At 55.6% G+C, this 25,057-nt stretch overlaps 1 protein-coding gene across 1 annotated transcript in view; it reads right to left on the bottom strand.

The window, feature by feature from the left end:
- LOC102747389 (corticotropin-releasing factor receptor 2) overlaps positions 1-21,030 on the bottom strand; it is a 23,707-nt gene extending 2,677 nt beyond the window's left edge. The window contains exons 1-8 of the mRNA XM_081800918.1: positions 20,877-21,030; positions 20,615-20,740; positions 7,118-7,203; positions 5,598-5,704; positions 5,095-5,212; positions 3,097-3,250; positions 2,539-2,599; positions 1,041-1,113 (exon numbers count right to left, since the gene is read on the bottom strand). Coding sequence (XP_081657044.1) covers positions 1,041-1,113; positions 2,539-2,599; positions 3,097-3,250; positions 5,095-5,212; positions 5,598-5,704; positions 7,118-7,203; positions 20,615-20,740; positions 20,877-20,979 — 828 coding nt within the window. The 5' untranslated portion in view covers positions 20,980-21,030. The remainder of the gene's footprint in view (positions 1-1,040; positions 1,114-2,538; positions 2,600-3,096; positions 3,251-5,094; positions 5,213-5,597; positions 5,705-7,117; positions 7,204-20,614; positions 20,741-20,876) is intronic.
- Between the last annotated feature and the right edge of the window lie 4,027 nt (positions 21,031-25,057).

The following is a 25,057-nucleotide window of genomic DNA, read 5'->3' as shown; positions in this document are numbered from 1 at the left end:
CCCCCCCCCCCCCCCCCCCCCCCCCCGCCTACTGCTGACAAGGACTGGCTTCTGCCTCTGAAATAAGGTGGAATTTCCAATGGTGGAATTTCAGGCAGTGGGTAGAAAACCTCCCTAGACATCTCCAGTTCATATACATCAAGGGCACTCCAAAGATGGGGAGCAAATGAATCCCAGAAGAAGTCACAAAAAGGAGGAGTCAGGAAATGAAAGAAATAAACAGTAATTGTCTCCAAGGTAGACCACAGAACCCCCATTAGGCACCTGCTGTGTGCAAGAGTAGGATGGCTCTCTCTCTCTCTCTCTCTCTCTCTCCTATGTATCCCACAAGGAGCAGGTGGCCCTTTAAGGAAGCTGGTGCATATAGGAGACTGAAATTACCAAGCCTGAAATAAGTCTTATGTAAATGCCAATTTCTTATGGGGCTTTTTTGCATGTCTCTTTTTTAAAATGTATGATGTATAATGGGTTCATTTTTGCCAAATGCAGCCTCTACTTTAACTCTACCTTAATTAAAGCTCATTGTGGATTAAAGACGTTGTGGCAATTATTCCTTAAATGCGAATACATTTGGCAAAGGGTGGGGAGCTGGACAAGGAACAATTGCTCATCAGGCTTCATTCTGGTACCACCGCTCCAGGCTGGGGGCGGTGGGCTGGGCCTCAGAGGGGGTCGCTGGAGGCAGAGGGGGATGTAGGTCTGGGCTGAATAGAAGTCCACACACCCTTTTCTTGCCATCAGCGGCCCCGTCGCCTGGCTGTCTCAGTACCTGGCAAGGGGATGTCAGATGTGGGAGGCACTAGAAATCTGCCAGTCAGACCCGTTCTCTGCCCAGAGGAAGAACCTGAGGGCCAGAGGTGAAGGGGCCGCACCAGGGCATGGAGCATGGAGTAAGGATAGTGGGAGGGGGATGCCAAGGAGTGGGGGGGTGTGTGCAGAGGATGTGCAAGGGGCCACATTCTTCCCCAGCATCTCTGCTGGGTGGGTCCTCTGCATCCTCCCGGTGCCCAGCCCTATCCGGGTCCCCACTGAGGACCTACCAGGAGCACAAGGATGATGGGGCCTTGGTAAATATAGTCCACCAGGTCGCCAGGCTCCTTGCCAAACCAGCACCTGCAAAGATGGGGTGGTTGTGAGTGGCCTGCTGAGCCACGGTCTGGCCACCACAGTACACTTGGGCCCAGGGTTCTCTGGCTTGACCCTTCCTGAGACCCAATCTCTAGGGCTGTGCCTTCCCAAAATGCCTGGGTGGACAGCTCTGGCCCCTCTGACCACCCAAGCTCACCCCTGGACTGCCTTTTGCCCTCCATGGAGGGTCTGGTCTCCCCAGCTGGACTGAGGGCAGGTCCTGGGTCTCCCCCCATCCTCCTCACTGGCCTACCCTATTCCAGACTGTGGCACCCAGGGCTGGGCAGGCAGGAGGCTCACGAATGGAGAGCTGGGCTCCCCCTTGCTGGCGCAGGGCCCAAGCACCCTGTAGCACCTGTTCCTGCATTGCTCGGAACCTGCCACTCCACATGCCAGGCACTCAACCGCACAAAGCAGCAGATGTAGAGGCCTTCTCCAGCCCTGAACCCCGGCCTTTCTCTGAGCTGAGCCTCATTCACCCAGTGAAGGGAGCCTGCTGCTACCAGAGGCTTGGTTATTCTCTGGGGATGCTGGTGGGTGCAGAAGCTTCAGAGTCCAGGGGAAGGGTGGGGCCAGGATGCAGTCTGGCCCTGTCAACCACTCCTGTTAGACCTCAGGAAGGGCCACATGGACTTTGGGAAATTCTGACTGTGTCCTCCGAAACTGAAGAGGTCATCCAGTGCACACTGCCTTAGACAGGAATCTCCCCTGGCACCGCCTCCCAGCGCTGGGGTTTCTGGTCTTTGCTTGAACACCCCCTTTGACAGGAAGCTCACTACCTTTCACGGCACCCCAGTTCTGCCCCTGCCCCCAAATCTTACCCGCTCTCTCCAGCCTCAGAGACCCCTTGGAGATTTGTATCCAGAAACTGACATTCCCTTTAAATTGGGGCACCCAGCTTCCCAGCTACTGCTTGGCTGAGCCATGGCCAGAATTGCCATCATCTGGATGTGGCTTAGATATCAACATCTCTGGTGCAGGGAGGGTGGCAGGATGCGACAATGTACCCCAGGCAGGGACTGCGACGCCAGAATAAAACAAGTACCCACTTCTCTGGCCCAGGGCTCTGTGAAAGGCCCATTGACACAGCCTTGGATGGGCTCTAGGCTGACAGCCTCCAGCACTTGACCTCCTCTATGTACCCTGGGCCACACTTGCCACTCCAAGGAGGCCTTACCGAAGGCCAAAGGGGTCATGCATTAGGGCACTTAAATGACCCATGATTCCTAACCCATGACACCTACCACACGAGTATCTCTGGGTGCCAGGCATATTTTCTCAATATAGGGACAATGGGAAAGTAAATCTGTCCTGGTAGGACTTCAATTCCTGCCCAATGGCCTGGCTGGAGCCCTTGCCTGACCTTTCCTGACACCCTTCTGACCCCTGCAGGCGGCCGGTCCTACTTACTGTTCATTTTCATAGTAGAGTTTGCCAATGGCCCAGGCAACGATGATGGGGCAGGGGATGCCTGAAAGAAGGACAGACACAGGCTACAGTGGACAGACAGATGGTCGAGGGCCCTCTTGTAGAACACGGTGAGGGGACCACAAGGGGCCTGGGACCAATCATCCAACTGCAGGTCATCCGTGGCCCCATCCTGAGCCCCCCTTCCCCCTCTCTCAGCAACCCTCTCTAAGCGGGTCAGACAGATGAGGCGACAGCATGATTTTCTGAGATTGTTTGATAGAGAAGTGGAGCTGGCCAGCTTGTCTTTTGAAACCAGAGACAAAGATCTTTGGATTGGTCTTCCCAGGCAAGGAGAGGAGGGCTGTTTGTAAAATGTGCTGTTGGAGGGACTGCTTGCTTCTTCCTCACCAGCAATGGAAGGGAGGGGCTGCATCCCTGGCCTGTCCTGGGGACGGTAGGCAGGGCTGTGCACCTGTCCTTGGACCCAAGATGAAGGGAGGTGACCTCGTCGGCACTGCCCGCTCCCCACTAGGCCCCGCGGCCCCCAGGGACCCTCACACCATCCGATGAAGAGGAAGAGCCGCTTGCGCAGGTGCTCGGTGGAGTAGGTCATGACGATGGCCGTGTGCAGGTAGCAGCCCTCGACGAACATCCAGAAGAAGTTGGTCACCACGAAGTAGTTGAAGATGGTGGTGACGCAGCAGCACCAGACCTGCACGGGGCAGGGGCGGTCAGGGGCTGCCTGGGGCCAGGGCCCCGGTGCGCGGCATGGGCACCCGCCAGGAGTCGCCTTGCGGACATGCATTCAAGACCCTCCAATCTCACTCTGGGAAGCTTCATGCTCCACCCAATTCTCTCTTGCTGTTTGGGATGAAGTTAAGGCGCCAGCCTGCACCGGTCCCTTCTTTGGCTTCTCCCCCAGCCCTTTCTAATCTCCCTTTTTCGTAAAGAAAGAGGGAGGCTGGCCCTGAGCTTTCTCCGGGCAGAGGCTAGGACTGAACAACACTGTTGTGTTTTCATGGTCGGTTTTTTGAGAGTCACCTTCGATCCACAGCAAGTGTTCCATTTAGGGATGAAATGGGAAATTTCACACAGAAGAAAAGGAGTGAGTCAATTAAAAGCAAGTTGTTATATAAATAATAGTGCAGGGGTTATGCAGGTGAGGTGCAGCCATCGAGGTGACTCTCCAAAATCTCTGGTTTGGGCAGATTCTGGGCTCAGGATGATCACTGCTGGCTCTGGGTGGAGGCTCACCATCTCCGGGGCAGGTTGCCATACCCCTCTGAACCCCACTGCGACATGAGAAACTACTAATGGCATCTTTCAGGGCGGCTAGAGATGCAGGCTGGCTAAGGCAGGCACCAAGAAATGCGGATTGTTGCCATTTGCCTTTGTCCCTGTCCCTTTGAACAGAGCTACCCTCCCAAGGACCCTGCAGAGGGGAGATGGGGGTGCGGGCAGAGAAAAAGCCTGTCCAGGCCGCTCTCAGGCCTGGCCAGCTCTCAGGCCTCCTGACCTGGCCACTGCTCCCCAGGCTTCGTCCCCAGGGCACCCTCAGAGCCGAGGTTGGGATCTGGGGGCCGGTGGTCGGGGGAGCCCTGTGATGGGCGTTCTCTGCCCCACGGAGACAGCGCAGCCCCTCTCTGTCCAGCGCTGACGGCTCCGGCTGTCAGCTGGTCCTGTGCTCAGCTGGTCTCTGCCTCCGTGGCTTTCCCCCAGGGTCCCAGCCCTGATCTCGGGCCCCACGAGTTTGTCTGTCTCCTCTTCTCAAAAGGGCCTGCTGAGGTGGGAAGCTAAAGATCCCTTCCTTCCAACCCTGCTTTTTTTCCAAGTTAAGCGACCTTTTATCAGTTCAAGCATATGGGGCTGCAGGGGCCCCCAAACTGGATTGGACTCAGTGAGTGCTGAGGCAGGGCTTAATGGGGGGCCAAGTTAAGGGTCAAACCAGACTGGATATCTGCTCAGGTCCACCGTCCAAAGAAAATGTATTGAGAAGTCTCTAATGGTGTGCCACAGGACTCTGTGCTTGGCCTCGTTAGTCTTGGGTTTTGCAGTGACTTGGACATAGTACCACAGCAGTTGACACAGCTCTAGGGTGGATAGCTAACACGTGGGATGGCCTGGTCAAGATCCTGCTGGCTTAGGTGTGGAGGCATCATTACAGTGTCACCTAACCTCCCTGAGCCTCAGTATCCATGTCTGTATAATGGGGAAAATAATCCCCACAGGGCTGTCACTGGAATTGAGATAAAGCCCAACGGAGCTTAGTTCCAGCCTCTTCTTCTCTAAGGGGTTTTTGGGAGGTCCTGGATTCAGAAGATGGAGAGTGGAACAGGCTAAACCAGTCCGGTTTGCTGTTTGTGCTGCTCCCGAGACCCAGGCCTGGCAGCAGCCCCTGCCCCGCCCCTACCCAGCCTGACCCTGGGCCCAGCTCGGGAGGGACAATGATTGGGGGAGAGGTGAGCTCAGATGCGGGTCTACACCTGAGGACTGGGCAAGAGAGGTTGGTGCCCCCAGAGCCCGGAGCCCCCCAGCCCCAAGCCTCGGCCCGGTGACCTCATTGCTCTCATGCACTTCGTGGTCGATGAGCTGCAGCAGGAACCACATGACATTGCGCAGGATAAAGGTGGTGATCAGATTCCAGTGAATCACGTTCCGCAGACAGCGGATACTCCTGTGGGAGGCCCAGGTCAGGGGTCAGGCAGGATCGGGAGCGAGCTGAGACGGGCTCTGCCTGGGGTCAGGAATCAGCTGGGACTGGGGCCCCCACCCCGCGGCCAGGTAAGAGACTCAGCCTCGGGTGAAGGCAGGGCTGCACCACGAGCCACATTCCCTTTCGTGGTGGCCACAGCTGGATCTCTCCGAGCCAGCTCCCCCTTTGCATCCTGCATGCCTGCCAGCGGTCAGTGCCCTGGCAGCCCCCCCAGACCCTTCTGTCCACTGGCTTCGGGGCCCCCCTACCCTGCCGAGTGGAGGCGAGACCGTGTGGGAGGGGTGAAGGGGGTGCTGTGGGGGAGGGGCAGGGAAAAGCAGCAGGCCTTGTTGGGGGGATGACTCACCGCAGGGCCAGGAAAAGCAGGAAGGCGGCCACGAGGGCGGCCACAGAAACGCAGTGACCCAGGTAGTTGACAACAAGGGCGACGCGGTAGTGCACGTCGTACTTCCTCTGCTGGACAGACAGACAGACACACAGGCGGACGGAGGCATGGAGCACATGGAGGGAGGGGCTGGGCACTCCAGCTACGGCCACCCTGTGTGTCGTGACCTTGGAGGCAGAAGTGGCTTCAAGTGTCATCACCACATCTGGCTCCCAGTGCTCACTCCTGTTGGCTGTGGGCAGCTCTTGGTAGAGACAAAGGGCTGCAGTCAGACCCCCTGACATGCAGTTTGGAGGCAGGTTTGGACACAACGTCTCCTGGGTGAGGTGAGGCTCTCTACATTTTCCTGTCTTTTTAATTCCGGACTGGGAGCTGCCACACCTGGGTTTAACCTCAGCTCAGACCCTGGCTGGCTGAGTGACTGAGGGTGAGCTGATTTCTGTCTCTGGACCTCAGTTTTGACCTCCGTATAATGGAGCCAACCTGCCCTCCTGCCTCAGAAGCAGCAAGCTCTGGGAAGTCTGGAAGGTGCCCTGGGATCAGTCTGTAGCGGATGTAGCAATGAGGGGGCGCAATGTCTGTAGAGAAGTTAAGAGCAATATTAATGCCAAATAAAAGCCAGCCTCCTTTTTATGGTCACCACCTGCTGGCAATTCTAAACAGAGGCAGTGATAAAGTACTCCTTGCCAGGGCAGGCTATCCCCTGACCCCCCGCCCACCGTGGTTTGCCCCTGCTCAGAGAGGCTGTCGGGTGGAGAGGTGAGGCCAGAGGTCTGGCGGGAGCCTCCTTCTTTATGACCCATCCCACTTGCCACTCCTCTGGCCCTACTGCAGACCCCTTCTGGCTCACATTTTGTAGCATCCCTTTCTCAGGGTAGCTCAATGGTTTTCCTCTGAACCTGGACTTCTTGGGGAAAGTTGCAGCCTCGCTGGGGGCTGTAATGGGTGAATGAGGAGGGGGGTGGAGGTGGGATGTGTCATTTTGGGTCAGGAGTGAGGCGTAACTTCAAAGGGGAAGAGGCTGGCACCACACGAAGCCTGGAGCCCAGTTCCAGAGCAAGGGGGCTGCTGAGGTGTGAGCGGGACCCAGATTCCCGTGGGGCCCAGCCTTCCGGAGGCTGTGCTCGTTTCCAGGTGGAGCCATAGAATCAGATGCTAGATGGGGAAACTGAGGCCCAGAGGAGGAGGAAGGAAGTCACACAGCCTGTTAGATGTTGGGACACCTTCTTGTGTCACATGCCAGACATGGTTGTGTTCTCTGCTAGCCAGGGCTCTCCCGAAGGTCTGTGTCCCCCTTCTCTCCCACAGTGTCACTGAGCAGGGGACAGGACATGGAGGCAGGGGGAAGAAGTGCAAAAATATGTGGCTGGGCTGCACAAGGACCAGTTCTGTCACCCTTGGGATGCTCTCTGCTCAACCTGACTCCTGATAGCTGTACAGGGACGGGGGGGGGGCAGGTGGGGCAGGTGGGGGCCACTCACCTTATCATCCAAAATGGGCTCACACTGTGAGTAGTTGATCCGTGAAGCCCACGTCCCATTCTCCAAGCACTCTCGGTAGGCATTCCCTACAAAAGATGCCAACCACCAAGAGGCAGGTCACTCCCCTCCTCAAGAACACTCCCTGGCTCCCGGGTGCCCACAGGGTAAGGTTCATACTTCTCAGCCTCTCTAGGCCAGGGAACACAACACACATCTAAAAGTTCACGGGAAAGTCATTTAGGTGAAAATTGTGCAAAAGGCTTACCAGCTGAAAGGCAAGATAAAACCCATTTTTGATACAATTTTTGACTAGCATCTTGTCTACTTTCTTTAATTTTGTTCAGAACTGAACCTGACTGGGAGCCCTGGGTTGTGGCTGAAGATTTGCTGCTTTCCGCACACCCAATAATTTCCATTCTTCTCTCATTTTATTTATTTTTATTTATTTATTATTATTTTTTGAAGATTTTGTTTATTTGACAGAGAGAGAGCAGGAGAGCACAAGAAGGGGGAGCAGGCAGAGGGAGAAGCAGGCTCTCCGCCGAGCAGGGAGCCCGATGCGGGGCTCGATCCCAGGTCCCTGGGACCATGACCTGAGCCGAAGGCAGCCACTTCACCGACTGAGCCCCCCAGGTGCCTATCTTCTCTCACTTTATACATACGAGATCCGTACTTTTTCCCAGCAGTAGTTCTGTTTTAATACCAGCTACCCTTCACAGAGTGGGCGTTCACCACAGATCGGATTATCTTTCAACCACTTTAGCTACACTCGTCCATTCATTCCTCCCAGCAACCCCATGAGTAATAGTAACCCATTTTGCAGAAGAGGAAACTGAGGCACAAAGAGGTTAACCTACTTGTCAAAAGCTATAAAAATGAGAAGGGGTAGAGCCAGGATTCAAATCCAGGAGGTCATGCTTCAGGTTGCATGTTCTTAACCCCTCGCTACCGCGCAGTGGGACACAGGAATGAGGGACACTTGGGGAAACGGGAGTGTGTCGCTGATCTCGAGCTGCGGCTGCCTGCAAGAGCACCGTGTGAGATCTCTCAGTGTCTGACTGGAATCTGCCCAGACACTTCAGAGAACCAATGTCTGACATCCACAAGGGCAGGCTACCCCCCCGCGGGGAATGCAGGATGATCAGAGAATGCTCATACCTACCTTTCTTGAAATCCCAGTGTGACTGTCAGTCCTAGCTCCTAAGCCACCACCTCCAGGCAGCCCACCCTTAACCTCCAGCCAGGAGGAACCCCTCCCACCTGAGAACTCCGGAGCCCTTTGTCAGACTCTGCTTTGCCCCATGAGTGTGAATGTGACCTCCCCCACTTCCTTACAAATTCTGAATGATCCGTGGTTTGGGGGTGATTTGTACTGGGGTTTTCTGCTCTCTGGCTAATGGGTTGTCTGTGGGTTTTTCTTTTGGGTTGCTGTTAGATATATACTACAGAGCTAGTTAAAATAAATAGCTCCCAGAGCGCAGAGTCACAGAGCTGGAGGGGGAAACTTAGATTGCTTCTGGAAAACAGTGAGTTCTAAAATAATTAAGTTACCTAAAAAACCCACCTCTGTTGAGTTGACAGTGAGTTCAAAGCAATGGGATTATTAAGGGAGCACTTGCTGAGGAGCAGAAACAATGGGGGAGAGTCTATTAGCTTAATTGTTTTTTAATTTGGTGCTCTGAGCTCAGAGGTTTTTCAGATTACGGGCTATTACTGGCCTGTGGCTGCCCCCTCCGGCCCTGGTGGGAGTCCAGGCGATCCTGACCCCAAAGTGAGGACCCCAGCCCCTTGCCTCTCACTGTGGCACCCACATCCACTCGTGGGTTTTCTCCTTCCTCAGGGTTGTTTTACTACAGAAAGGTTGTGTGTTAAGAGAATTTGATGCATACGGTTAGTGACGTTACTGAACTAAAGGACAGAGTGTGGGGTGAATCAAAAGGACCCACGTAAAGGTATCTGGGGAGGGCTGGTCCTTTTGTAAAATGAACACTCCCTTATTGATTGGGGTTTAAGGTCCCTCTCAACAGCCTGTCTGAGGGAAGATCCAGGCTCTGGTTCAAAGGGCAGAACATTTATCTTCTAGGGATGTGTTCAGAGATGTTATCCAGCTTTCCTGAGGTTCAGTGCTAAACCCCTTCCTCCAGGAAGGCCTCTTTGATTTCTCCCATCTCACAGATTTCTCTCTCCTGAGTCCCCCACTCCACTCCACCCGAGTCCTAATAGTCTGAGCCTCACACTTCATCCCTTGCTCATAACCTGGCCTGAGTTGTTTAGGTGTGTGAGTCTGGTCTCACTGATCGATGTGGGGCTAACCAAGGACAGGAACTCAGAATACTTTCCAAAGTATGATATCTCATGATGGTACTAACCATGGGGTGGGCTTGAGGATGGGAGGGAGTCAGGGTAGAGATGCTGCAAATCTGAGACCTTTCTGGTCCCTTATGTCAGTGCCCCTCGGGGGGTACCAAATTTTATTACTTCTGTCTCGGCTTTCTTTTTCTGGAATCCACCCCTCTCCTGCCATCACTCCATGTGGCACTTGACATTTGCCCTAACAGGCCTGGCACATAGCCAGCCCTATGCTGAACCCCCCCCCTTGAAATACCCTCCTCACTCTCACCCATGGCTCACCGACAAACCCCTTCCTATCTTCTAAACCATAGTGCAAGCGCCATCTCCTCCCACAGGCTTCCCCAGGACTCCAGGTATTTAAGCAATCTCTTCTTTTTTTCCTCCAAATGCCTCCTCTAGGCCTTGCCATCTCTTGAAACACAGGCCTTCACATTTGACTGTCCCTGAGCCACACCAACACATCCATGTGGTGTCACAATCCAGTACAAACCCACCCACACTCCCACTTCCACCCCACACACGTCCTACATTAGTGAGGCCGGTTTCACAAAGCAAAATCCATCTTGACCACAGCTATGATATTTTTCTTCCTATTCTATTCTAATGAATTAATTTATTTTATATACAAATGCTGGTCATGACTCACTAATTTGACTTCACCATCCACTATTGTGCTCTGACCCATAGTTTGAAAACCAAAAATCTATTTTAGAGCATTTGCCATAATTTACTACGGGTTTCATCTTTTTGGACCTGATCCTTTTTTCTTTGCTACTGAACTTAAACTCCCTGGGGACAGACAGGTAGGCAGAGACCTTATGGGAGTCTCCGGATCCCCCACAGGAATTAGCCATCACATACATATGGGCTGCATCAAACCAGCTCGGATGTGCCAACACCTTGGAAAGCAGGGTCTGAGATGTGGGATGTTGTGGAAGGGAGCTTCCCTCTGGGGGCCCAGTCGTGCCTGGAGATGTAGTTCTGGTGACAGACTCCAGGTACCAGAGGCCTGGAAGACAGGCCCAGCTCTTCGGGAAGCTGGCTAATGAGGACACTGTGCCCTCAAGCACAGCTTTGGGCAGGAGAGAGTAAGACAGAGGAGTCCCCCTCTACCTGGGAACCATGGGAGGATGGGCACGGAAAGTCTGAGGGCAGGTGGCCAGACTGGGATCGCAGGGCTGGATGCGGGGAGGTGGGTGCCTGTTGCCACAGCAACCCAAGTGCCCCTGCCGAAGATAGATGCTGATGGTGTGCGGTGTGGTCTGTCAGGGGCATTAGGGTCTGGAGGATGCAAGCAGGCTCGTCTCTTGCAGGGCTCTGTGGCCTGGGAATCCTAGTCCCCGTTCCCTGCAGTGTGCCAGGTCTCTTCCCCTAAGTGCCCCTGGCCTGTCAAAAGCCCCATTACCGTGGCCTTTCCCTCTTTCAGATGCTCACCCCTTTCTGATGAGAGTTCCTGGTGCAGGCAGTCACCTAAGTGGTTCAGAAGCCTGGCTGCGAGAAGAGGCGGGCTGCTCTTCTGGCTGGAGATTTGTCTCTGGCTGGCTGGCTAAGTGACCTTAGCTAAGTCCCTGCCCTCTTGGCCTCAGTGTCTCCTCTCAGTTAAAGTGATGTACATCGTTTCTCAAAGATGCTGTTGGCATCTCAGGTAGGTCAGGTATCTGTTGTGTAGGACTTTTCAACCCGCCGAACGCCAGTACTACCGTCAAGCTATGTGACAACTCCACACATCCCTGTATCACTTCCAAGCGCTCCCTACATTGGCCCTTCTATGTCTGATGGTCTAACTGACAAGGCATGGGAGACAGGGACCACAAGGGACCATTTTTGGGTGGCAGTTGTGGAGGAGAGAGTGTAAGAGACAGGTGGGGCACAGGGAGTGAGTGGTGGAGGGGCAGCAACATGGTCACTGGATGTCTGGGAAAACAATGACAAGAAGTTAGGGCAAGAGGTGCTGGCAGGGAGATGGGAAGGGGCCAGAAGCACTATTCACTGAAGGAATGAGGTCACTGTGCAGGACAGGAACTTTCAGCACTGCGGACAGCAGAATGCTACCTCTCCCCACTCCCCACCAAAGCCGGTGGGCCACCTTGGAGAGCTCCTGCGACACAGCCCTCCAGCCCTGCATTCCGCCCAGGAAAGAAGATCACACTGATTTGTGCTGCTCGTCGAGGCCCAGCTTCAGCCCTAGCTCCTCCAGGTGCTTCCATGGCTGCTCCAGCCCCCTGAGGGTTCCACTGCTCACTGCTCCTAGCCCACCTTGGGACAGGACTGTTCTTGTCTGCCACCTCGGGCGTCCAGGCTCTGCCAAGCTGCACAGCAAATGCCAAACAGTCACACCTGCAGGAGGCACCTGGGTCTCCCACACAGGCCACAGGGAGGCTGAGCACCGCTGTCAGAGCTGCTGCCACCGAGAGTACAATCCCACACAGTGTAGGGGCTGTAGTCCAAAACCGCAAACCTGCAGTCAGGCGTGGTCTCGCTTCCAGGCAAGAAAGCCTCCCCTGTTCCCAGGAAAGCAACCTGGAAACGGAGTCAGTAGGCATCTTCCTGGGACTGTAAGAGGGGGAGGCAGCTTCTCCCTCATTTGGTCTAGAGAGACCCAAAGAGGGACAATGACATGTTGGGGGTCACCCAGCCACCATGTTCTAGAAGATGCAGGAACTTGCGCCCCATCTGCAGTTGTCTTAGCCACTTCGTGTCCAGATCCCCGGGGCAGAAAATGCCTGAGGGGCCAGACGCCCCACCCTCAGCCCCCTTACTGACTTTCCGTGGGAGGGGGCTACTCCAGATACGGCCATGACCTTCCTGTCTGGCTTGAGGCCTTCTGGGAAATATTTGCCCTTCATCTTGGTCACCTTTCTTATCTTTTGTGGGAAAAATCCCCACTGCCCGGACGAGGCAATGATGCTGCGGAGCATGACAAGTTGCTTTTTGCCTCCAGTTAAGACACCATTTGGGGAAGATGCGCCACCATCGTGGTCCTGACAGCATAGCTCCCCTGAGCTTCCCAAACAAGGCGCTTCTCCCAGAGTCAACACCCCTGCATTGCTTGGATGCTGCGCAGCTGATGAGGGCTGGCCTGCTCGGGGGCCCAGCTGGAACATTTCCTGTCTTGATCTGATCACAGCCCATTGGTGGTGGGGGTGGCAGCTGGGGATGCTCCTCCAAGCTCTGAACCAGCCTGACCTAGAAGGAATGTTGGGTTGAGAGACTGGAAGTCTGCCATCATCAACACAAACATCAGGTTGGGAAGGGCCTCCCCAGGGCCAGCTGCTTATGACATCTGGGATGAGAGGCAGGGAACTTCTATTCCATTTCTTCAGTGTTGTGCGGACACTGCTCTCAGGGCCCCAACAGTCCAGCTGGACCTCCAAAAACCCTCAGCTCCTTATTTCCAAAGGACCTTTCACTCATGATGCCTTCCCATCCCTGAGTAGGCATGGCAGGGGTAAATGTCTATACTTAGGGTAGACAGTGGGGAAACTGAGTCAGGGGGCACAGAGCCATTTAATGGAGCCCACACTGGGCCCATGAAACAGGGAAGAGGTGTGATTGGAATCCAGCTCATTGTGTGAGATCGCTGGCCTCCCCAGGGTTGGTGCAAGTGGGAGGAGGCGCCTACCACCCAGCTCCAGCCTCTATTGTGCGGGGCTGCCTCCTTCCAGTCATCCCTAGCAACGCTCAATGGGCTTGTCACCATGACGCCAGCCTGTGACCTGCACAGGGAAACAGGGAGGAGAAGGCGAACGGGGGACCCCTGAGGCAGAGACTGCTGTGGAGCAGAGGAACCTCAGGGTTTGGGGACCATGAGAACTTGTCAAGCTTACCCCCAACTAATACAGAGAAACTGAGGCCCAAAAAGGAGAAAGACCTGCCCAAAGGTGACATAAGCAGTCCATGGCCCAGTCAGAATTGGAACCGACTTTCGACCACAGTTCCTGTGAAGTAACGTGGGGTGAAGACATCTGGGACTGGCAGAATCCTGTGTCCTCTCTTTACCTACAATGGCATTGCTCCAGAAGGCCAAAGCCCTGCCTCTCTCCGGAGGCCTTTGGGGATCAGACCCTCTGAGTGTAGACAGACTGCTCCCTCCCACTACACCATCCAGGGGCCACAGACTTGCGATGGCTCTCAGAGACGACAGAGGCCACACACCACCCAGAACAAGGACAACCATCTTGGCATGAATAGGACCCTCAAGGACATGATGCCAAGGATACAAATGCTCCTTATTCTGGGCCTTATTTTTTACTCCCCCTGCTGACAACGCTCCAGCTCTTCACGGGAACCCCAAGCAGCAGCATCTCCCCAGTTGTGACAGGGCCTCACAAGGACAGCATATTTTCTGTCCCCTCCACACAGATGAGGACACTGGGACATGGATGAGGGGGACCTCGCCGTCACTCAGTGAAGCAGGGCACAGCCAGGACTTAGATCTGCCCTCCTGAATGTGGGCCCGGGTTCCTCCTGCTCTCCCTCACCCCAACCTCCACCCCTGCAAGTGTGTAACAGGAGCTCCCCCCCAGGCTCTGGAGCACCTGGTTTTGGGTGGGTAGACTGCACTTGGGGCCCTCGGAGATGGTCCCTGAGAGTCACTGGGGGTGGGGCTTTGCTGTGGGGTTCCAGACTCTGCAGTGGTTGCTCGGGACTGGGGAGGGGGGTGGGCAGGAACGGGTGCTCCATCTGTGACTTTACTGAGTAAGGGGGAGGAGAGGGGAAGGGCAAGGTTTAAGTTCTCAGCCAGCCTGCATTTAGATTTCAAAGGTACATCCTGAAAATCCAGCAGTGTCCCACCAGAATATTCTGTTCCTGCACCATGGGGCTATGGATAAACAGCTGGGAGCACTACCACCAGGAGAGTTGAGGCCCATGGCCTGGACTGGCATTCAAAGCCTCCATGACCCTGTTCCCTGTACCCACGTCTCCTCTCCATCTGTTCCCACTCTCCCTTCCAGCTGGCACATCACTGGCCCAATTTTTCAAGGCCCTATCCAACAACATTTCCTTTGTGAAGTCTTCCCAGCTTACTTTCCCCTCCTTTTGGAATCGACCTCCTCCCATGTGCTCCTACAATCTTGACTGTGCTATTTCACTTAAGAGCAATTATCAGAAAGTTCTTTTCAAGAGTCTCTCTCTCTCTCAGGGCACCTGGGTGGCTCAGACGGTTAAGCACCTGACTCTTGTTTTGGGCTCAGGTCATGATCTCAGGGTTGTGAGATCGAGCCAGAGTGGAGCCTGCTTGGGATTCTCTCCCTCTGCCTTCCGCCCATTAGTGCAATCTCTCTCTAAATAAATAAAGTCTTAAAAAAAAAAAAGTCTCTCTCTCTCTTTTCCTCTAGAACAGGAGCCCCTGGAAGGCTCAGGTCTTTCGCATGTTTGAAGAGCTTGTTTCTAGTAAGAGGAGGGCAATATTCTCGCGAACCCGGTAAGAGGTAAGCCTGGGCAGGAAAAGGACGAGTAAGCAGCTGGAGGTTTCCTGGGAAGAGAGGGAGGGAGATCAGGAGTGGTGGCACCTTTGGTCCTCTCTGAGATGAAGGGCCCTCAGGCAGGGGACAGCTGAGACTCCACCGTCACACTGCTCGGCCGCCTAGGCCTAGGCATGCAAGGAGGAAAAGTGCTAGGGCAAGGGCCAAGAGCTCTCAGAGCCAGCAGAGGCCATTCAGTGCCCTGGCTTTCTGTGGGACCCTGGGCAAGTGTCTTCCTTTCTGGGCATTTTCTACCCCTAAGCAGCAGGGGAGGGGACGGCTGCGCTCGAACAGAAGACCTTGCAGCTGGGAAACTCTGGAGCGTCTGGATGGCCAGAGGGGCGTCCACTCTGCTCTATCTCTCTTCCCTCCTCCTCCTCTTTGCCAGCGATGGCCAGGTATGTCCCACTTTCCCTCTCTCCCAGCATGAAAACCATTCTCACACAGGGTTAACTTCCCCACCCTTGGGCCTCACGGGTCAGGCTGTGAACAGGGTTCACTTGGGACTGAGAATGTAGACCTGAGTTTCTAGAGTCACAGCTTCTACTTCCTCAACCCAGAGGGGAGGCTCTATTTGGAACCCTCCCTGAGGCTCATACCCTCATACGACACAAATGTGATGTCTCCACTGCTCCAAGACCTTCAAGAACCACTCCCACCTCCTCCAGGAAGCTTTCCAGGAATGCTCCGGTGCCCATCAAGCCCCTCTTTCCAATCCCTGACTGTTGGTTTGTGCGAGTCTGGTCTTGAAGCAGCCTGGGGTTCTCTGAGGGCAGGGCTCAGCCCTTCTTGTCACTGTTTCCCCTCAAGGCTGAAGAGGAGATTTCTACACACAGGCTGACTCAATGGGAAGATGCCTCTGGCTGGAGACCACTCAGTTTATGTGTTTCCAACACAAGCCGTGCTTTGTCTCTAGAGTGGGGTTCTGGGAAGTAGGGACACCCAGACCTCCCCCTGGGGTTAGGTCAGGTGGGGTGTCTTTTTTTTCCCCTTGTCCTGGCAGATGCCTCAGTATACATGGGCCCAGCAGTTACCAACAGGACATGGTGGGAGCCTGAGAGCACGAGACTGAGGCTGAGCTGCGCTGGGTTTAACAATTCTGCAGGGGGAAAATAAGCCTTGTGCAGGAGGGAGCAGGTCCCCCTTTGCAGCCACGAGGGCCCCAGGAACAGGCAAAAGGAGGTGCTGGAGCAGGGAGGATAAAATGAGGGGTGGGAGGAGGAGAGACAGAGGATTGAAGGAGAAGAGGGGGAGGGGAAGGGAGAAGTGGAGGGAGGAAGACAGCTGGAGAGGGAGGATGAAGGGAGGGAAGGAGGGAGAGAGAAAGCAGCGGAGATAAAAAAACAAGAGAGAAAACGGGAAGACAGAGACATACACAAAGAAAGAAACAGAGAGAAAATACATCCAAAGACAAAGACGGAGCCACACATGGAGAGAGACAGAGACAGGGAGATGCACAGACATGCACACATGGACATGGGCTCAGAGTCCACACAGGATAATGAGAGGTGGCAGGAAATGGAGTATATTGCCTACTTTGGCCTAGTCCATTTCCTTTCTCCTTGCAGACAGAGAGACTGAGGCCCAAGAAGGGGATCAGACTTGCTCCAGCTGATACTATGTATAGACATTACGATAGAATTTGAACCTGCATCCCGTATGGGCTCGGAGACACCTGGGGGGAGGGAGAGGCCACCTCCTGCCCCAGAACTGAAATGTCAAGTCCTCATCTTCCAGGCCCCGCTGTAGCCAGAGCTGGAGTGGGTGACCTAGAGCCCCCCACATTCTCCCGCCCCATGAGATGCACCTGTCCCCAGGGATTAGTGAGCTGGGGGTCCACAAAATGGTGACAGGGAGAAAGGCTCCCGGCAGCCACTGCAGGGAGCTTCAGCACCCTGGCAGGTTGGTGGCAGCAGGACTGTGGCCCAGCTGGTGGCCAGGTCTCACTCAGGGAGAGAGAAGTTCCCTCCCTGGGCCCCCTCTGCCCTGAGCTCTTGGCTGGGGGCCCCAAATCTGGTTCTCCAGTCCACTTGGTGGTTCCACAAGCTCCTTGATACCCTTTCAACTAATCCCTTCTCTGTTTAAGCCAGCACAGTCACTTTCTGAGAGGCAGCAGAGCCCGAGTTGGAATCCTTACTCTGTTACAAGCTGTGTGATTTTCAGAAAGTCAATTAACTTCTCTGTGCCTCCATTTCCCCATGTGTAATATGAGTATATTCCTATGTCTCCATTAAAGTGTCAGCATAAAGATTAATGAGTTAGCACAGGTCTAACAACAACCCAGGCACATGGAACCTGGGCCACAGAAGTGTGGGTGGTGGGGAAAACCTGGGGGTAACTTGGACACACAGATATTTAACTTGCTTCTGCAGGGACTAGCCTGTGTGGCTATGGACAAGCCCCATCCTTTCCCGTGGCCGTGCTGCATCTGGACAGAGTCTCTGGGTGAGAATTATCAAGGCTCTGAATGGGCCTCCCCATCTGGCCACCTGTAGCAGTCCGCTACCCACACATCCGAATGCCTTGTCTCTAGCAGGAGGCGCTCTCCTGTGCTTTCTATTTCCAGACGACTACGTCCTGGATGGACATTTGCACTCAGATGTCCCTCCAGCTCCTTAGGGACAACATTACCTCCACCTTTGCTCAGCATTTTCCTCGTGTCATCCCTGACTCCTCCCGTGTCTCCGTCCCACCCCAGTCCTATACATTCCAGCTGCCCCAGGTCTCCTGCATCCGTCCCTGCCTCGGCTCCCGCAGCCCCATTTGACTGGGCCAGCTGCAGTGCCTCCTGACCCCTCCTCTTGTCTCCAGAGGCTGCGTGCCCCAAAGCTGAGCTCCCTCCTGCACGGACGGCAAAACCCTCTGCAATGCCCTGCATCATCTGACCAACAGCCACCCGTCTGCTCTGGTCTCTTTCTCCTCCTGCCTGTGCTCTGGACAACACTCACCAGTCCCGAGGCACAAAGCATGGTTTCATCTCCTCCTGTATACCTGTTCCACTTTCACCTGCTAAAATCCCCCCTGTCCCCAGAAGTCCAGCTCTGGGGGCTAAGCCCTCCCCGATCCTCCAGGGTGGAGGCATGAGTCCTTCTTCTGTCCCTCTAAACTCTCTCCAAGAAGCGTCTCTTCTGGAGGCAGTGTTGCCCCATGCTTAAGAGTGACGGCTGCGGATTCCTCTGCCTGCACTGGTGCTTAGGAGTGGACTATAACTTTGGAAAGTCACTTCACGTCTCTGAGCCTCAGTTTTCCTGTCTGCGATATGGGCATAAAAGCGGTACATATCTCAGGGGGCATTCAGGAGGTGGGGATGAGTGGGATCACATGTGCGAAGCTCTCTCTGTGGTAGCTGGAGCCCGAAAATGATCCGCACTTGGTAGCTTTGTGGCAGATTCTCTGTGCTCAGCTGAGTGGAAGAAAGTTCACGGGGACTAATGACTAAGCTACTATCTTACCCCGGGAATGCCGGCCCTCTCAAGAATGAGGCTTCAGTGGGGGGTGGGCTGCAGCATTGCAAAACTGGGCAAGAAAAGGAGCCAGACCCTTCTTCCTCTTCCCCAAGGCTTCTCATCGGAGCTGTTTTCCTCCCTGCATCCTTTGTAAAAGCAGGATCCCACTGAAAAGGCAAACGGGGCAAGAGGAAGCAGCGGCAAGGAGGCAGGGCCGGGGATGAATCAATGACAGCATTTCCATTGCCATGAGCCTCTCTGCTCTTCCCACCTCGGCTGGCCGCACTGGCTAATGGCCATGCTCCCAGCACCCGGTGCTCCTCCTCCCCAGCTGCTCCTGTGTGGCCAGCGCTTTGGGACAAATGAAGAAAATTGCTCATCAGGTACCGGGAGCTAACTGACACATTTGCCAACCTCTGTGGCGCCCTGACCTTTTCTCACCCTCTCACTTGATGTGACAAGAGTGGTCTGGTATGCCCTCCAGCACCTCCTTAGGGAAGTGTCCCCTGCCTCGCCTGTCCCCCTTCCCCCATCCTGCAGCCCCCTTGCTCTCCTCCATCAGGGTTATTTGTTACTCTGTATTCCTTTTGTCTGTTGCAGTTGTGAGCGAGGGCCTCAACGACAGTGCAGTGGCTGGAACATAGTAGCTGCTTAATAAACTGACTGAAGAAATACTGTGCTCAGCTTGGAAGAAGAGACCGAGGCCCTGCCCTTGGGGAGCTCCAGGCTGGTGGGGAGAACAGGAAACAGCCCAGGCTGAGGGAGGAACCAGAGCAGAGCTCCCTCAGCTCCACGGCTACTGGGTTGAGATGCCTCATCACCTCACTTGTCCCTTTGTCCCCGGGCACAGTCTGAACAAAAGACCCTAGGATCCTGTGATCCAGCTCACGGGACCCTAAAAAGTACAGTTTTATAATCTCAGGACTGGGAAAGAGCATGAAAGTCATTCCTTCTGCTTGTACACCTCCTGGATCAGGGACCTCGCTTCTACCCAGAGAGGTTTGTTTTAATCATGGATGGGAAGCATGTCCTCAGATAATGCAGATATCTTCCTCAGCGGCTCTCCTACCTCTACGTAGCACCTGCTTCCATTAGGAGCACCTCTGCTGCTGGACTCCTCAGAGCACGGCTCCTCCCTGGGCCCACCAGAGCCCTTCGCTGGTGCAGACAAGGGAGTGCTGCTTAGCATCAGATGCAGGCACAGCTGTCTTGTTCTCTAACCATCTCTCTCAGCGGAGGCCCTCAGTCCCTGAGAGTTTAGACAGGTGTGTGTGTGCGTGTGCGAGGTGATGGGGACTTGTGCTGCTCTTCAGACACGGACACGCAGAGAGAGGCTGCTAGATGTTTCCAGAATGAGGGGTTTCAGATAAGGAAGCCCTCAAGGTCTCAGGAGGACCTCTCTTCGCTGGTGGGGTGTGGCTGGAGATGTGAGTGGCTGGTCAAGGTGGGCCAGTGATTTCTGCATCCATAGTCTTAGGAGACCCTCCCACGTGGCACCCGTCGGACTTTCCACAGGGCATAGACTCTCCCCCCTCCCAAAAGCCCCTGCTGAATTACCCCACCGGCAGCTTCTGCTGCCGCCTTCCCCAGAATGTCAAGCCAGCCAGTGATTTGCCAGGAGGAAGGAGGGCACAGGCTGTTCTCCCTGGGAGATGGGGGGTGGTCCTGATTCAGACACCACGCACTACCTGGGCAGTAGGAGTAACGCTGCCCAGGAGCCCTGACTCACAGCGCAGAGGGCCAGTCTGGGGCATCCAGGTAGGGATGAGGTGCCACCCACACCCTCTAGCCCAGAAGTGCCTATTCTCTGCAGGCCCCCACTCAACACGAGTGCTCACCCCATTCTTCCTGCCTCCTGCCCTCCTTCCGCTCTGGTATAAAGAGTCTGATCCCTGCACTCAGGCCGGAGTTTGGGAACCGAGCATACGCGGACCCTTCCGCCCCCCCCCACCCCCCCGCCCCGCCTCGTGCTGGTAGCATTGGCTAAACAATTCAGGCACCCAGAGTATACAACGTGTGAGAGAGATTTGTCCTCAAAAGGGAGCAAGTATTTCCTTCTTCCTTTTCTGGGCTCTGGGCAAATCACCGCCTTACTGAGCTCTGAGGCTACAGTAGGGTAGGGGACGCCGCCGGCCCTCAGCAGGTCTCCGACGCCGGGTCCGGAGCCGTGCCCGCTCCCTAAACCGCTCTTCCGGGCGTCGGGCGCCCGCGGCGGAGGATCGGGGGGCACTCACGGGTCGTGTTGTACTTGACGCCGTTGAAGTACTCAGGACACGGCCTCTCCACCAGGGCTCCGGCCGCGCTCCGGGGCCAGCACGTCCCGATCTGGTCCAAGGTCGTGTTGCAGTAGGAGTAGGGACCTGGGAGACGGGAGACAGAAAGAGGAGCTCAGCTGGGTTGCCGGGGGGCGCGCGGTGCTCGGAGCGCGGGACCTGGGGCGCACTCAGCACGCCGGGGAAGGAACCCGCGCCGCCCGCTCCGCTCGCCTCCGCCTACCCTCGGGGTCCAGGGGCAGCCCCCAGCCGTCCAAGAGCAGCTCTTCGGCCAGCGCCAGGCTGCAGTTGGCCTCCAGCAGGCTGTAGAGCAGCGCCGCGTCCATACCGCCCGGGAGCCGCGCGCCGCGAGGAAGTGTGAGTGCGCGCCCGGCGTGGCTGCGAGGGACTGGGTGCCGGAGCGAGCCGTCCGGAGAGCGCGGGGGCCCGGCCCCTGCCCGCCCAGCCCCGACCTGCGGGGCAGCCTCGCCGCGCCGCGCCCGACCGCCCGGGGCTGCCAAGTCGGGACCCTGGCCGAGAGGAGCTGCGGAGCGCGGAGAGCCGCGGGTCCACCCGCGCGGTCGCGGCCAATGGCGGCGCCAGGGGGCGGGGCCGGTGGCTCCAGTCGGCCGCGCCCAGCCTCCAGAGCCCCCCCAACCCCGGGCCCCCCTGGTCCTCGGGGCCCGGCCCCCCTGGCCCCGCCCGGAGTCCGCCTTCTCAGGCCGGGGCACGGTCCGGAGGAGGGCGGCTGGGGGAACTAGGAGATGCGCCTAGGGTGCCGGAATGCTTCGTCCCAGGATCCGCAGGCCCCGGGGCTGCAAGGGGCGGCAAAGCGCGCCTACGCGCGCGCGGAGGAACCCACTGCAGCCGCCCTAACCGAGAGCCACAATTGGGCGGCCTGAGTGTCCTCTCCCTGAGGCCGGACACTGGAGACGCGAGGCAGGGGGAGCGGAGAGTCCACGTGCAGATCTGTGCTCTAGAAAAGCCCCTGTGGCCTGTGGGAAGGAAATGGATTGGAGGGGCTTTGCGGGCAGCAGGGAGGCCACGGAAAAGTCTAGTGAGATCCAGTGGCCTGAATGGATGAACCTTTGGACCAGGCCGTGGGGCTGGGATAGAGAGGTATTTCGGAAGACAGCCTGCCCTGGGGAGGAGGGATTGGAGAGAGGAGTGGGTGAGTGGGTTCCCACAGGAGCCAGGAGGCTGGGATAACACCAGTCTCCCCGCTGGGTGACTGGGGAGGGGATAGTGTTGTCATTTAATGGGAGGGGGAAGTCCAGGGGAGAAACTGGCTGAAATTATCAGGAGGACTTCAAATACCCTGGTCTTACTGCCCCCGAGCTCCATAGAGAACAAAGTGAGAAGTGAGAATGTGTCTCTGTTCCTCTTGGCTTGGCCAGGGTCACCTGAAACTAGTTTCCATACCAGTGTGTGTGTGTGTGTGTGTGTGTGTGTGTAGGACCTAAAGACCTTTATATGGAATTTGCCCAGGTCCGCTAGGACTGCCGGCTCCATAATTTGTGCAGGCCCCACTGTCCAAGTGCCCAGGGTGGGCCAGCTGCTGAGTGGGAGGGTCTGGGCTCAAGAGACAGGACCTGGGCATGGTACCCCTCAACTCAGGCTGGGTTGTGGTCTTGCCTCTGTGTCTACTCTCCCTGCATGTTACCCCAATTCTTGCCTTCTCTTTTGGGGCTATTTCTCCAAGAGTGAAATGTTCTCTGAGGCCCCTCCCAGCCCTGAGAGTCTCTGGCTCTGAGTTTTGAGACACAAAGCCTGAGGAAGATGTACATGTGTGTGTGTGAGTGTGTGTTGAGTGTTTCTATCTTTAGAGGGCAGGGGGTGCTGAGACCCAGTCCCCGCTGGGCTGGAGGTCCCAGAGGAACTAGTCTTGTCCTCCCCGCTGCTGGCCTCCACTGGGAAGAAAGCTGCCAGAGAAGGCCGGCAGCACCCTGAACTAGCACTGTGCCCTAAGCAAAGAGAGGGGAAGAGGGGGGCGGGGCTGCCTTTGTGTGCTCCAGTTCCACCAGCCTCCATATTAATGCTTCCGTCACTGCCAAGGCAAAGCCCGAGAGCCCGAGAGCCTTGAGACCAGGGATGAGCACTGGCATCTCTCCAGGGCTCGCTGACTGGCGGGTACCAGGTGCAGGTCTGCCAGCCAGGTCTGTCTTCTACCTCTTGAATGGACTGTTAGAGCCCTTGGCTCAGATCTGGGCAGCTACAGAGGCAATGACCCTTAGGCGTTCGTAATAACCTGTGCCAGGAGCGGGGAAGGATAGGTTGAGTCCCAACCCCAGCTTCTGACCTGAGTCCCCAACCCAACCCTAGGCCGAGTCCCGTCCCTAGTCCCAGGCTGAGTCCTAGCCCACAGGGTCCCCCATAGGCTAGAATGTGGCTGGCAGGGGCAGCCCATGTCTTCACCCGGGAATAGTCTCATTCATGTGCAAAGGAGGGCCCTCCACACACCGATCACATCACAGTCCAGGGGAAAAGAGAGAAATCAAACTAAGTTATTAAGGTGCTAATCACCAGAGCCACTGTGCAGGGGTGGTGACCAGAGGCCAATGACTTGTCGCCTCCCATACAGCTTTCGGCAGAGTACGATGGCCTGGGAAGCTTCGATGGCTCTTAACTGGGAGAGCACATGTCCTAAAGATCCCTCTGGGAAGTGACTATCTCAGTGGCAGAACCAAAGGCTGTTCCGCATCTTGACTGGACAGACAGGGCCCGCACACAGACCCACAGACCCATGGTGCCCTGGTTTCCAGGACGCAGGGCCATTTCTTCATGGATCCTATAATTATGAGCATAATTGTCTGTTATTCTAGACGTGGCAGAGAAGAAACTGAAGGCAGCAGCTTCGGAACAAGTTGATTTTACAGCTCGCTTGAGTGTTCGTCAATAGGTAAATGAGGAAGAAATTGTGGTGCTGGGATGTGTCAGGAGCAGCACGGGGTGAGGCGGGTGTCCCCAGCCCACCCGTGATGTCAGCTGCGGTGACAGTGGACAGTGGTGGGCGAGCTTGGACACACATCATGGTCCTTCAGTGCGCAGCCAGATAGGCATGCAGAGCAGACTGGAAACACATACACACACACACACACACACACACACAGTGTCTCGCTGTCATGTGTCTTCACAGCATCACACACATTCTCTCATTCATCAAATGTCAGCTGGAAAATAGGATTTAAGGGGATAGGGTCTGTCTCTGCCTCTCTGCGGGGTTGTGCTCGGTCAGACTGAATACACAAGGAGCAGGCAGATATGGGTCAAGGTTGTGGGGTTGAATGGGAGTTATCAGGGGGCTGCTGAGGGTGTGGAGTCTTGGGAGAAGCCAGGTGCCCCACTCTTGCCTGGTGGCCCTGGAGACGGTGCCGCCAGGCCAAACACTCCTCCCCCACACATCCCACTCCACCTTGGCACAGGGGGGATGGCCAAGGGGAGATGATATCTTCATGTCCAACCATGGGACCAGGCAGGGCCCTCAGCAACCCTCCAATCCCGCATTCTCATTGACATATGGATGAAAGGAATTTCCCGCTCCAACCCCCAGACCATCCTCATCTCTGCAGTAGTCAGACTGGGCTCCCTGTCTCTTCCACTAGACAGATGAAGTGATTTTTCTACAATTAAAATTATGTCATTCTTCCTCTAAGAGTGGCTCCCCATTGCCCTCAGGATGGAGCTCAGCCCTTAAGCACTGCAAAGAACACTCTTCCAGATTGTCTATCCTTCATGCTCTCCCTCCTGCTGAACTTCAGATGCTCTTTCGAACAACTTGTCTTTCCCTGGAGCCATTCTATACATGCTTTGCATGTACTGTTCCCTCTGCTAGGAATGCCCTTACCGCTCTACACTCCAGGTAGCCTAGCCGACTCCCACTTGCCCTTCAAACATTCAGCTTGGCTTTCCCCTCCTTTGTCTTGTCTGGGTTGGGTGGCCCTCCTCGGTGCCTCCATCTCTTGGGGCTGATCTATGTCACACGAAGGCTGTTGGTTTTTCTACTGTCTCCTCTACCAGCCCATGGCTCCCTGAGGGCAGGGCTGGTCATGTTCACTGAGTGATTCCCGGCACCCATCAGAATGCTGAAGGCCTTGGGAGCAGCTCTGTCTTCCTGGCCAAGCCTCTCTTCCCATTTGACCAGCCCTGCGGGGTGTGTGTGTGTGTGAGAGAGAGAGAGAGAGAGAGAGAGCGAGCATGCACATGTTGGATTGGGGAGTTATTTTATTTCAAGGGATCCCTGAATTCATTTGGACCCTTTTTTGCTTATGGACTGAATAAATAACATGCCTTACAATCTATGCCCTATGGGGCCTCTGTGACAAACAAAACAGAAATAATCCATTTAAAGCCTGCCTGAAGTCTCTTGTGATTATGTGTGGCTTTCCTTTATTTGGACCTCAGAGGCATACAGTTTAAGTGGTCATA

Source organism: Leptonychotes weddellii, chromosome 12 (genome assembly GCF_054177405.1).
Source record: "Leptonychotes weddellii isolate Sample4059 chromosome 12, ASM5417740v2, whole genome shotgun sequence".
NCBI classification, from domain to species: domain Eukaryota; kingdom Metazoa; phylum Chordata; class Mammalia; order Carnivora; family Phocidae; genus Leptonychotes; species Leptonychotes weddellii.
Note: the sequence above shows the minus strand (reverse complement) of the source record. Positions and strands in the feature narration are given on the sequence as shown.